The sequence below is a fragment of the Pelodiscus sinensis genome, chromosome 10, assembly GCF_052426305.1.
Source record: "Pelodiscus sinensis isolate ZL-2025 chromosome 10, ASM5242630v1, whole genome shotgun sequence".
Lineage (NCBI taxonomy): Eukaryota > Metazoa > Chordata > Testudines > Trionychidae > Pelodiscus > Pelodiscus sinensis.
In genome coordinates this window covers 52,605,909-52,618,370 of record NC_143061.1, presented here as the reverse complement: position 1 = coordinate 52,618,370, position 12,462 = coordinate 52,605,909, and the positions used below count along the sequence as shown (strand labels likewise).

General features: G+C 46.6%; 1 protein-coding gene across 4 annotated transcripts in view; it reads right to left on the bottom strand.

The window, feature by feature from the left end:
• Positions 1 to 12,462, bottom strand: part of VPS8 (VPS8 subunit of CORVET complex) — a 154,730-nt gene that overhangs the window by 96,928 nt on the left and 45,340 nt on the right. For all 4 annotated transcript variants that reach the window (XR_012906179.2, XM_075937361.2, XM_075937359.2 and 1 more), the window contains 7 exons: positions 12,372 to 12,461; positions 10,019 to 10,065; positions 9,180 to 9,402; positions 7,112 to 7,201; positions 5,700 to 5,751; positions 4,468 to 4,510; positions 2,353 to 2,425 (listed from right to left, as the gene is read on the bottom strand). Coding sequence is in view for 3 of the 4 variants with exons in the window: in XM_075937361.2 (XP_075793476.1) it covers positions 2,353 to 2,425; positions 4,468 to 4,510; positions 5,700 to 5,751; positions 7,112 to 7,201; positions 9,180 to 9,402; positions 10,019 to 10,065; positions 12,372 to 12,461 (618 nt within the window). In the remaining variant the exon portion in view is untranslated. The remainder of the gene's footprint in view (positions 1 to 2,352; positions 2,426 to 4,467; positions 4,511 to 5,699; positions 5,752 to 7,111; positions 7,202 to 9,179; positions 9,403 to 10,018; positions 10,066 to 12,371; position 12,462) is intronic.

Sequence of the window (12,462 nt, the reverse complement as noted above, 5' to 3'; positions counted from 1 at the left end):
GCTGGAAAGGTCTCGAAGATGATCTAGCATCTGGAAAGGATGCTAAAGGTCAAAGAAAACAAATGGCGGTACTGAAGGAGAAAGGTGCAGCAACAGCAGCAGAGTTTAGAAGTTGAATGGGGGAAAACCAGGAAGACATGGCTGCAACAGGCAAGGTAGAAGAGATCTTGGGTATGAGCCAAGGTTTTAGCAACAGGGATACAACGGAACTTGAAGGTTGTACTGCGAAGGCCTTCACACGTACTCATTTCTGTAGCTGGGTTTGTTTACATGAGGAAAAAAGCCCCTAGAAGTGCAGAGTAAGGAGCTATCTGCCCAAGACGACACTTTACGGAGCTCCAGGAATACCTCTGCATTCATTAGCTTAATAGGCTTTGGAAGTGTACTAGGATAAGCTACTGTGAGCAGTAAGTGCCTCCACATGGGAAATTAAGCTACATCTACATTGGCAGCTTCTTGCACAAGAACTCTTTTGCGGAAGAGTTCTTGTGCAAAAACTTTTCCACAAGAGAGTCCACACTGCCATGTGCTTTTGCACAAGAGCATCCATGGCAGTGTAGACGCTCTCTTGCACAAGAAAGCTCAAGGCCATTTTAACCATAGGGGCTTTTTCGCAAGAAATTCAAGTTGCCTGTCTACACTGCCCTCTTGTGGAAGAGCTCTTGCGCAAGAGGGCTTATTTCTCGTGGGGAGAGGAATAACTCTTCCAGAAGAAGCCCTGTTTTACAACAATATAGTGTAAATTTACTTCTGGAAGAACACTTGTGCAGTATAGACAGCCAGCAAGTTTTTGCGGAAGAACGGCTGTTCTTGCTCAAGAAGCTGCCAGTGAAGACGTAGCCTTAGTGTGGAGCTACTGTGCTTTAAATCCACACCCAGGTTTACTGTGCACTAAATTACCCATGTAGACTTCAGTCCCTATTGTCAGTAAAAGAGCTCTACATTCATTCACTGCACTCTGCACGCCTGGCTACCCTTCCAGGGCACTTCACTTCAAGGGTCCTAAGAGGTCAGCTGTAATGAAAGCTCAAAACCTAGAACTTTTCCATCTTTTATTTCCGTAGACCTACACTGCCTCGAGTCACCAAAATCTGCCTAGGGCAGGGGTTGTCAACCTTTTCAAACCAAAGAGCCAAACTACATCAAAATTCAGAACAAGTGGTCAAAGAGCCATAGAAGAATAATGCCCATTTGCATGTCTGAAAATATACATTATTGATTAGTGACATGGTGATTAAAAATAGCATAAATGATACATTGTACTCACAGACTTTATTTAGTGGGACTTCTGCTGCATCTTTTTACACATTTCTTTGACATATACATCATAATTTGTCAAATTCAGGCTCATGCGTGCATTCAAGCGACATGAGGAATTACGGGTTTTTAAATTTTTTAAATTAAAATGAAAAATTAATTCAAAGGTGCATGCGTTTCGGGAATGACACAAGAGCCATATTTGGCTTGAGCGCCATAGGTTGCAGACCCCAGGTCTAGGGACTAGTGTGGGAAAAATCAAATAACTCCAATTGTGTCTAAGGGGGGACTGTGCAGAAATCATAACTTTCTAAAAGAAAACTGCTTAAGGGTTAAAATGTTTTCCAGGCCTCTCTCCCTGTAACAGAGAGAAATCAAATTAGCTCTAATCAAGACCCTTACAATGCCTCCTATCTCAAGTTCATGGATACTCCTAGTCTGTCACAATTTGTCATGTAAACCCTTATCTTTGTCACAGTTTGCCTTGTAGACTCCTCCATTCAAGTTCTCATGTGGCTTTGTGTACTGTAAAAACTTACTTCTAGCACTCCTGGGGTGAACAGAAGTCTCAGAGTGCTTCTGCTGAGACTTTGATATGTTAAAGAAAAACAATCCACAACTGAGCTGTCTGAACTTACTGTATAAAGATTCCCTGAATCTGTCTGTCAGGGCTGCTGCTTCACTCTTGGTGTGACAGCCTGCATGCATGCATCATAAAGTTTTCTCTTCTAGGTTTCTCTCCTGCCTCACTGATTTGATTTGACCTCCAGCCTCGAACCCTTCTGGGGGCTCTGTACCCCAGGGGAGCGAGATTTCCCCCTCACTAGCGTGGGGCCTGCATGTTTTCCCATTTCTCCAGGAAGGAAGAGAAATAAAGCAGCTCGCTGTCAGCCTTTCAAACAACTGTGTGGTAATCCATGGTGAGGTGCAAGTCCACAGATAGCTGCAGACAGCCAAGGCTGCAGATACACCTACCCAGTAGATGAAAAGTAGGTCAGATGATTAGGTAATCCTTCATCCCTTATCAAGAGTCCTGTGATACCTGCTTCATTCCCTGTGATGAAGGAGAAGTGTCCTTCCAAACTAAATACCCACCTGATTTTTAACCAAAGGTACCAGATCCTCAGGAATATCACCCAATGGATAAGCACGACCCGCTAAACAGCAGCTGGAGGAAAAGGAAAGAAACCAGTTACTACAAAGTATTGACCTAGTACCTCTCATCCTGAACAGATCTGCACAGGATCTCTTCTCATTATTTCAGAGCTGCCTAGTCTTCAGTATGTATTCTTTTAAAAAAATCCATTCTTCATATCAAAGCACCAATCTGGAAGTATACATCTTTATCAGTGCTATCATCACAGCAGAATCCCAATTTTCTGTATAAACATATATTCAATGAGTGCAGGACTATGACACAGAAAGCAGAAGAGGCATTGAGAGGGGAAATAGGGTTTTTCATGTGTGTATATTTTGGGCAGCATTTGGAGCATCTCCAAGTCTTCTCTTTTCAGAGTCACTAGAATCTTGGATATCACTTGTTCAGATTCAAGAAGTAGGGACTGAACATTAACCACGTGGGATGGGGTGTTCACTACACAAAGGCCCGGAAGGGTTAAAACGGCCATGTGGGCCAATTACCCCCACAGGCTGCACCTGGAAAGCCAGGAAGCTGGCTACAGAAGAGATGGCAGGGAAGTCACTCCCCAGGAGAAAGGACATGTGTCTGGAACGCAGGGCACATAGCCTACAGTTAACTCTGTGAAGAGGAAGTGTGGATGGGGAAGCCCACAGAAGGGAGAGCGCCAAAGAGGTCAGAAAGGCTCTGGGGAAAAGCGGCAGAGCATGGGTATGTCAAACCTTGGCTGCCAACAAGAGGGCCCAAGCCAGGAACCAGAGCAGAGGGCAGGCCCATAGCTGCTGATGGGATGGCAGCGGTAGGGCAGTGAGCAGGCTGACTGCCTGAGCCCATTTGTCAAGAGGGACTCTGATACCCAAGAAGGGGAGGACATCAGTGGTGACTCAGCTGAAAGAGAAGACTGCAAATCCCGGAACAAGAGGGGTCTGCAGGATGAGAGGACACCAGAGGAAAATCTTTATTCCTGGGACTGCCACCTGCGACACCACTATTGTTGGCAATAATCTCAGAACAGTACTGGGGATAGGGGTACAGAGTTTAGGCCAAAATGGACTAGCAGGTCATCTAGTCTGACCTCCTGTGCATCACAGACCACCCGCACCTATACCAAAAGATGAAATGTGACTGAAGTATGACAGCCCATAGGACACTAGGCCAGTGTTTCTCAACCAGTGGTACGAGTACCCTCAGGGGTATGTCAACACAACGGAAATTTGGAGAAAACTGAATTTTTGTTTTAAGTTTTACAGTTCTTTATTAATTTGTGTACTTTTTACACCCAAAAATGTCACCACCCGACTGGCTACAATTAAGTTGTTTAAACAAATGTGTTGCAATGGTAGAAAAAAAGTGTGTCTGAAAACTGTAGGTACTGGGGGTACTTTTTTTTTTTAAGGGGTACTTTATTTAAAAAGGTTGAGAAACACTGCACTAGACTATTCTCATTAGACCTTAAGTGCATGACTCTGCACTTGTATTACTGAACTGCATTTTGTCCCATGTGTTACCCTAATCTCCAAGATCATACCCACCCTCGTAAACAATGTTCCAACTTTGCATCGTCTAGATTGATGATGCCTCCCAACTTTGCATCTGCATAAAAGGGTCAATAGGGGAAACCATTCACCACAAACTCAGAACCATTTATAGAACCAACAAAGGATGCCACCAAGAAAGGTTAAAAATGGATGTGTGGGGCACGAAGCCCTGGGGCATGAGAACAGCTCTGCTGCAGTTGGTGTGGAAGGAGGCCTCGTCACCAAATCTCTATATAGCAAGTCAAAATGAGTGTAATACGCTGAAGCCTGAGTCAGCAGCACCCCAATTATAATCTCAGTTGCACTACTTGGTGCATGACCACGGGTCACTTTGGCTCTCAGCTTCCGCTAAAATGCTTTGTAAGACATAGCTATTACTGCCTTTCACAGATACTACGATAATCCATTCTGACCTCCAGCATGACAGTTCCATCAACCATGAATCACAGGAATACTGAAAGAATTAGTGTCTGAACAGCAAGTTCAACACGTGAATGCATTCAAATGGTATCCAACATTCTGCAAGTATCTTACCTTATGTACACAAGAAGCTTGTTCCCCATAACCACCTTCTCATCTAAGAACACACAAAACATTTGTCACCTATCATCCAAACAACTGAATAGGGCTCTGTTCTTTGTTTACTGAAAGGCAACATCTCATTTACTTGACCGTTCACTGTTACTCGTGACAAAAAGGGGTGTCAGTACAGTCTTATGGAATTTTTCCAGTGCCATAACTTCACATATTTGCAGCATGTTTGAGTGAGAAAGGACAACAGATTGAGAACTATTTGAAGTCCCTTTAAAGAAGAAAGCACTGTATTTTTTGACTGTGCAAAGTCTGGGGTCTAAATGGTAGCACCATCTCCTCCCCCCCTCCCAACTATAAGAGACAAGTAAAATTTATAATCAAAGACACCAGAAATGTCAAACAGTATCAAAGCTGTAAGATCTTAAAGCTGGCGCGGAGGTTCCGCACCCACAGCAAATCACCATGCCACAGGCCAAAAGCCTTGACACCTTCCCCTGCCCAACTTGTTTGTCCCACTACGGAGGGGGAGGCAGCTCGGGTGCTAGGCTGGTCAGCTGTCCCAATGGCCCCCAGGCTCAGGAACAGATTAGGCCAATCTCTGAGTCTGCAAGAGCCTGCCCCCGCAGTTCCCACTAACCTGGAACATTGCTTGCAGATGGGGGTGGCTCACACGGCACAGAGCCACCAACCCACATTATGGCAGCTTCCAAGAGTGGCGTGAGGCCAGGGCATGGGGACAGGGTGATGCCTGAGTTAAGCGGTGACTGGCCAGAGCCTACACCTGTCACCCCCAGCCCTGAGCCCCTTCCTGCACAACCCTCACCCAGAAATCCTGCCCAAGGTCAAAACCCCTTCCTGTACTGTAACTCCCTCCCAGAACCCTGCACATCCACAGCAAGCCCCCTGCCCCAAATCCAGAACTCTGCCTGCACCCCCACCAAACCCGAGCCCACTGCTGCAGCTAAACTCCACTTCCCCAGACATGACAGCCCCACCTCATGCCCCAGGTGGGAAACCATCCCAGACCCTTCATTCCAGGCCCTTTGCCCAGGCCCTGAGCCCACTTCTGCACTCCAAACCCCAATCTGAACCCCTCATTTCTGGCCCCCCGTGGGGAGCCTAACCCCCTCCCCAGCCTGTGTATTGCCCACACTGATTTTTTTCCTGGGGGGTCAGTGGCTCCCGATAGAAAAACGGTTCCCTACCCTGTCTTAAAGGCAAACATTCAGTACCTGTGAGAGACTTCCCAGCATTAAGTGGAGGAGCGATGACTTTGAATAATTTCTGCAACAAGAGCGAAAAGAGAAGAGTTTCAACACGGTTTATAATTTTTCTACATCACATTTTTAAGTGCCAACCAGATGGTCAGCAATACGCACACCAGTTGACTCAGTCCCTGCCGCCAGAGAGCCAACAGCCTAAAAGGAACACACAGCTAAGCATCAGAGAACATGAAGTAGTCAAATAAACCTTCATGGGTCTGTTAGATGAACACCTCCCTCTAGCAGCATTTTGCTGCTTCCCAGAAACCTAGAGTGCAATGAAAAGAGTGTCCAGCTGGCAAGCTCTAGCATGCTATGAGCTCTAGGAGCCACAGGGGCAAGATAAGCAATAGTGTCAGGGAGCAATGCTGATCAGTCCTATTCCCACAGGCTCCAATTCCTGCTCCATGGCTCCCCAGCCCTGCTCCCAACCCTCCCCTGCCTGCCCTCCCCACTACAGGCTTCCTAATCATCTGCCAAGGTTCATATTTAATAAAGGTATTTGATTAAGTGATTATGTGATTAAGATTCCCAGAGAAAGGTGAAACATGCCCACTAGAGACCATGGGCAAAAAGAGGAAGAGGTGAATCTGTGTACACTGTACACTAGCTATCAGCAGAACTCCAATGCTTAGCTTCCCTCAGCCAAGATCAAGTGAAGAACACGCAGCAGACATCAAATCAGCAGATCAGGAAATGATCAGTTTCATGTGTGAGGGTCAGTTTGTAAAGCTGAGGACTGAATGCACAAACCAATATTTCACTGCAGTTTGTAAAATTGAAACATGTAGATGTAAGCCAGTGTTTCTTAACCTGTTTTTATAAACTACCCCTTTTCAAAAAAAATAAAAAATTGTCAAGCCCTGCTTATAAACGGCAATGAAAACCACTCGCCAGCCTCGTACTGCGCATGCACAAGACCCGCATTGCGCATGTGCGCGACACTGGTGAGCGGGGCGCGCGGCTGAAATCTACTCGCCACAGGCAAGTAGATTCTATAGTTTGTCGAGCCCTGATTATAAGTACCCCCAGTACCTACAGTTTTCAGACACACAACATTTTTTTCTACCACTGCAACATCTGTTTAAACAACTTGATCGTAGCCAGGCGGGCAATGACATTTTTGGGTGCAAAAAGTACAAAAATAATAATGCACTGTAAAACTTAAAACAAAAATTCAGTTTTCTCCAAATTTCAGTTGTTGACGTACCCCCCCAGACTTCGAGTACCCCTAAAGGCACTCGTACCACTGATGGAGAAACACTGATGTAAACAATCCCTCCCCAATGTCCTATGAAAAAGTGCAGGGAGAAACAAGGAAGTGGATGGATTAAAAAATGACCTTAGGTACCACAAATACAGGCCGTGACTAGCCCTCCTACCTCCATTGGACTAATGAAGTCATTCATTCCACTGTTGTACACGTAGATCATGGCATCGTACAGATGGTTTTCCCAGCAGAGCAGAACTATCTGCACAAGAATAAAGATTTCCTCAGATTAGAGAACTCTTGTACAGAACAATATAACAGCTTCCATTAGCTCAGCATTTCCTGTTTTGTACTCCCCCAAAGACAGTTCTGACCATAGCATTTATCTGAGCCAGTTGCAGGAAAACAGCAGTGTTGGGTTTTTTTGGTTGGAGGATTTGGCAGGGAGTAAGATGTGCAAAGTTATGCAAGTGAGAACTTGCCACATGCAGAACTCTGCTAACCTACCAGGATAGGGGAGAGAAGTCTAGTTTATGGCTCTACACTGCACATCTGAAATCCAGAAGGCAAGCGAGGAACAACAGACATAGGAGCCTACCTCAGTCTCAAAGGAAAGATCCTGAGTCACCTGACCACGGACATGCTAAACAATGCAGTGCCAAGGTCCAGTGGCACATTTCCAGAGGTGTCGGTACCAGAGACAGCAAGCTAGGTTTGCCTCTGGACTGCACTGTATAAGGAAGCATCGGACAGTTTGAAGTCTTTAATATTGAGGGTCTTGGAGGCAAGTTCCAAGACTCGGCATGAGGGATTAATCAGTATTGGTTGATGTGTCTCCTGCATGGCTGGAGAATACAGCACCAAGAGACAGAGTAGGTCTGGCCAAGGCACATACTTCCAACCTTGTTGGTATTGAGACATTTCCCTGCTGCATCCAAGGAGATGGCACTGCATAAACGCCAGTGCCAGAGTCAATGAGTCAGTGCAAGATGAAGTCAGGGCCCAAAATGTGTCTTTTCAGAGAACACTATGGAGCCATCCAACTTGTTTGCTGGTAGATGGTACTGGTGACCTCCATATTTTGGAGGAATCTGGCCCTTCAGAACATGCTGTCTGTTTCTTCCTTAGCACCAGGAAAGAGGATAAGTGCAGAGTCTAGAAAAGCACTTCTAGCAGAGGAAGAAATACTCCAGGTAAGGCCCATGGGTCTAGAAGCCAGGACTGCAGAGCGACTAGGCAGCTCACATCTCCAGGCTACTGCCCAGTAGCAGCTATAACCAGTTTACACTTCGCTTCCCATGGTCTGTATCCAAAGCGAGCCATGGGAAGTTCCGACAAAGATTGGACAGAGTCTCATGGTGATTGGCTCCCTGCCCTATATAAACCCAAAGGGCGTTTGAGGAAGTATCTTTGCAATGATGTGGCTCTCCCCTGTGGCTACTACAGCCCGCTCCTTCCTCCCGAACTCCTGGCTATGACAGCTTGATTAAGAATTAACTTCCAGACTCGCACCCTAAAAGCTGACCCTGACCCTTGCTATTGATGCAGACCTGGAACCCAAAACTAAACAGAGCAGTTTTGTCCCTGCCACTGGCCCTGATTGCCTTTGGTGGGATCCCAACACTCTACCCATGGCCAGCAGCAAGGTTGGGGGGGGGGGGGGACACGGGTTGGCCTCCATGAAGTGGTGACGCAGTCTCACCTCCTTCCCCATTTTGGTCCAGGAGATGAAGTCTTTGAAGATCTGACAGTGGTCCCAGATGTGACCCTCACCAAGGCAAAGCTTCAATGAGGGTCACTCACGCTGCAAGGCTGAAAACCCAGAGATGGAGACATGCTCTGGAACTTGAGCATCCAGAAAAAAAAGGAACCAGCATGCTAAGAAAACTGACCAATGAAACTAAAGCACTAATTAATATGCAATGAGAACCAATAACTTTGTACTAGAGAGAAAAAACATTTCCTGGCAGCGAGTAGGAGACTAGGCTAACATGTTCTGACTACAGAGGCAAGAAGGCAAGAACTGAGGGCAGTCAGAGTTGTAACTGCCTGACCCCAAAGTGCAGCAGCGTGAGGCAGTGGAAGCTGCACATGCTGCCCCGAAAGATACCGCCAAGGGAAAAGCTTCTGGCTTTTGTGCACTGGGTGTGCACACACCTGGAGTGGAAGGGACATACACAAGCTCACAAAGAACCACTGTGATCACTAGTCTGACCTTCCCTATAACACAGGCTATTCACCTGCTGTAGGTCTAGGCTGGTGATATCCATGTGCACAATGCAGGCCTCCATGTCCTCCATTAGGTTGTTATCTTGGTAGTGAAGCAGCAAGTCTTTCATCACTTGAGCCGTCATTCCCCTCAACTTGTCACTTAAAATGTAAGGCTCCAGGCACTCCAGGAAAATACCCTTTGCCACTGAATTCTCACTCAATTTGTCATATATCTGGCCAAACAGAAGATCACTAAGAGACAAAAGTGACAAGTACTTGTTAAAATGAGGATCAATTGAAATCTGTGAAATGTTACAGACCTACTTTCTACACAAATCCAAATGACTACAGCAGACATGTTAGGAGGGAATTCAGAGACATCTGGGACATTTATAGGGATCCAGAGAAGCCACTTGCATTAGGGAGGATTAGAAAAATTAGTAGTAATAAACCCTCCCTGCTATTGAGTAACAGGCTTGGAGATGGGGAGGAAAGTTAAAAACAAACCTCCCCTTTTGGCATGCTAGTCCATAATCGTGAGCGATCGGGTATTTAACGTTTCTCCGGGTCACCACAAGACAGAGCAGACATGGCTAGATGGGCCACTGGCTTGATCTGTGATTGTAACTCCTATGGTCTGACTAATCTGCAGACAGGGGCTGGGGAAAGAAGGCAAAAGGGGCAGTTATCCCAAGGCCTGCTGTTTCAAAGGGGTGGCTGCGGTAGCAGCTGGAGCCCCGGATCCTTTTGAGCTGCCCCATGGATTTCAGAATGGGGTGTGGAGCCAGCGACCCCAACACACCATGCCCTCAGGCCCACTGTGGCTGTCCGCCCCACTGCTAACCGATAAGCATGCAAACTCACTTACGTTCGTTGAAGTAAAAGGCAGTAATCAACTATGACAGGCACCATATCCTGTTGAAAGGTCATGGAAAAAAAGTGAGAAACTCAAAAGTATTGTCAATGGCATACATTATCAATACAGTGCAGAATCAATGGCAGGCGAAGAGCAGAAAGCTCACACATTTAGGCGGTTGCCATGATTTTCCTGGACAAAAGATATTTAGACAGCTGTAACTCCTCTAGGACACACAAGTCACAGTCCTTTCCAAATTCTAGCAGGAACAAAAAAAATTGAGCAAGAGGTAACAATTGTAGAGGAGTATGGGACACGACAGCAACACGCGTATTTATCTCAATTTTGGGATATCAAGAGCTTTTAAAAATCTTCCATCCTTGATGAGTGGGTGACTGGGGATCCGGCGCTGCTAGTCAAAGGGAGAATAAAGAAGCAGTGGCCAGTGAATTTGATATAGAGTCTCTTGGCTATGGATTTTCAGAAAAAGTTTCTGATAGAGCTGGACAAGAGCTAATGCTTGAGAAAAATGGAGACGTATATTCCAGATTATTCTGGTGCCCCATTTAATAGTACAGATTGAACCTCTCTGATCTGGCACGGATGTTGCTGGACCAGAGAGCCGCAGCAGATCCGGGGCTGGCCACAGAGCCTAGAGACCAGGGACAGGGGAGCCTGGCAATCTGCTGACAGACCCCAGGAGAGCCTGGAGTCCAACAGCAGAGGGGCCAACCTCCCCTGGTCCAGCAAACTGCCTCCTTCAGGCCCGGTTAGGTCCCGAGGGTGCTGGACCAGGGGGATCCAACCTGAATGAATACTCAGACATCTGAGGGGATCAGAGGTATTTGGGGACAGAAGGCAGTTAATCTTCCTCTCCATATATCTTCTCAAGTAGGTGGTGGCAGACAGATTAAACATTTTGGAACATTAAAATATCAATTTTTTTTCCTGATTCAATGGGTGAGGCCACCTCTCTACAGAGAGTTCTAGGAGCTCTTAACTCTGTATCTGTTATCTTGATCAGCCTTCTCTGCAACACCTCAGAAAACCAAGTCCTGCAGCAGAGCTCACTCTCTCATACCTCTATCAGCATAGCTTTCGCTTTTTCCAAAGATTGCACTTCATTGTGAGCCCTCCCTCCCGCAAAGTCTCTGCCATGGGTACCCATAATTCCACAAATTCATCTATGGACATTGGGTAGACAGAGTGCCAAGACGAGCAATGTCAAATTAAGGTTTAGTTATCTCATTGTTCAAAGAGGCTCATGTTTTAAAGAACAGAAAACAAAATAACTTTGAAAGCAGATTCTATTGAAGCCTCCCAACAGCCACATCAGTGCTCCAAATGCAAGGTGGAGAATTCATCCAGAGCATTAGAAAGTGGAGTCATTTTCTCAACATTGTTCCAAGATGTCACTGCCTCCTGGCAGAGCCACATAACACCACAGCATTTCTGCTCTAGAACAGCAGTTCTCAAAGTTTTTGGACCACGGCCCACCCTGCTCAACACAGACATTTCCATGGACCACCAGCTAACCACACGAGACAAAACTGGTGTAGGAGGTACAGCGCAGGAGCGGGTTGAGGGTGGGAAGGCCTGGGAGGGAAGGTGCAGTGCCTTGGTGAGAGGGGATGTATGAAGGCGACAGGGTGCAGGGTCTGGGTATGAGGGGGAATAGGCTGTGCTTATCTGGCTCCGTGCTTCCCACCGCTCTCAGGTACAGCCAATGGGAGCAATGGGAAAAGCCTCCAGGTGAGCAGGTCCCGCAGCCGGGGGTGATTGGGGGTAGCAGAAGTGCATGGAGCCGCTTCCTTCTCCCGCAAGCCAGATCCAGACTGAGAGGCTCTGCCCTCCTCACCCCCCACAACAGGAAGCCGGTGCTGGCGCTCTAACCTGGGGGAGCTGTGGGGCTGGAGCACCAGCACAGGCTCCTAGCTGAAAGAGAGGGGGCGGCATGCCCCAAGCCCATGCCCCAAGCCCACGACCCACCTGCAAGATGGACATGGCCCCGTAGTGGTCTATGGACCACACTTTGAGAACCACTGCTCTAAGTATTCTAAAATCAGCCCACTAATATGAATAGAAACTCTTAAGCCAATTACGGTGTTTGCTGCAGAGGAGCACTACATAAACCAACAGAGCACACAGAGGGGCCAATCAATTTCTCCTTGTGCAGACACTGAAAGGGAGGTCATACTTGAATGAAGCTAATAACTAATTTCTTAAAGAAATCACATTTCATGAATGTTTCAACAACATTTAAAACCTATTATGTAAAAATATCAACGCCTTTCAGAGAAAAGCTTAATTTTCTCTTAATTTAAACCTCAAAGTTTGGTCCAAATGAGCATCTGAAGCGATGTACCTGAAAGTGTTGCTCCATAACTTGGATTTTCCCCTGGTCAGGACATTTCTTCAAAGTTCGATCAGCATAATGGAAGAGGATTTCAACCATC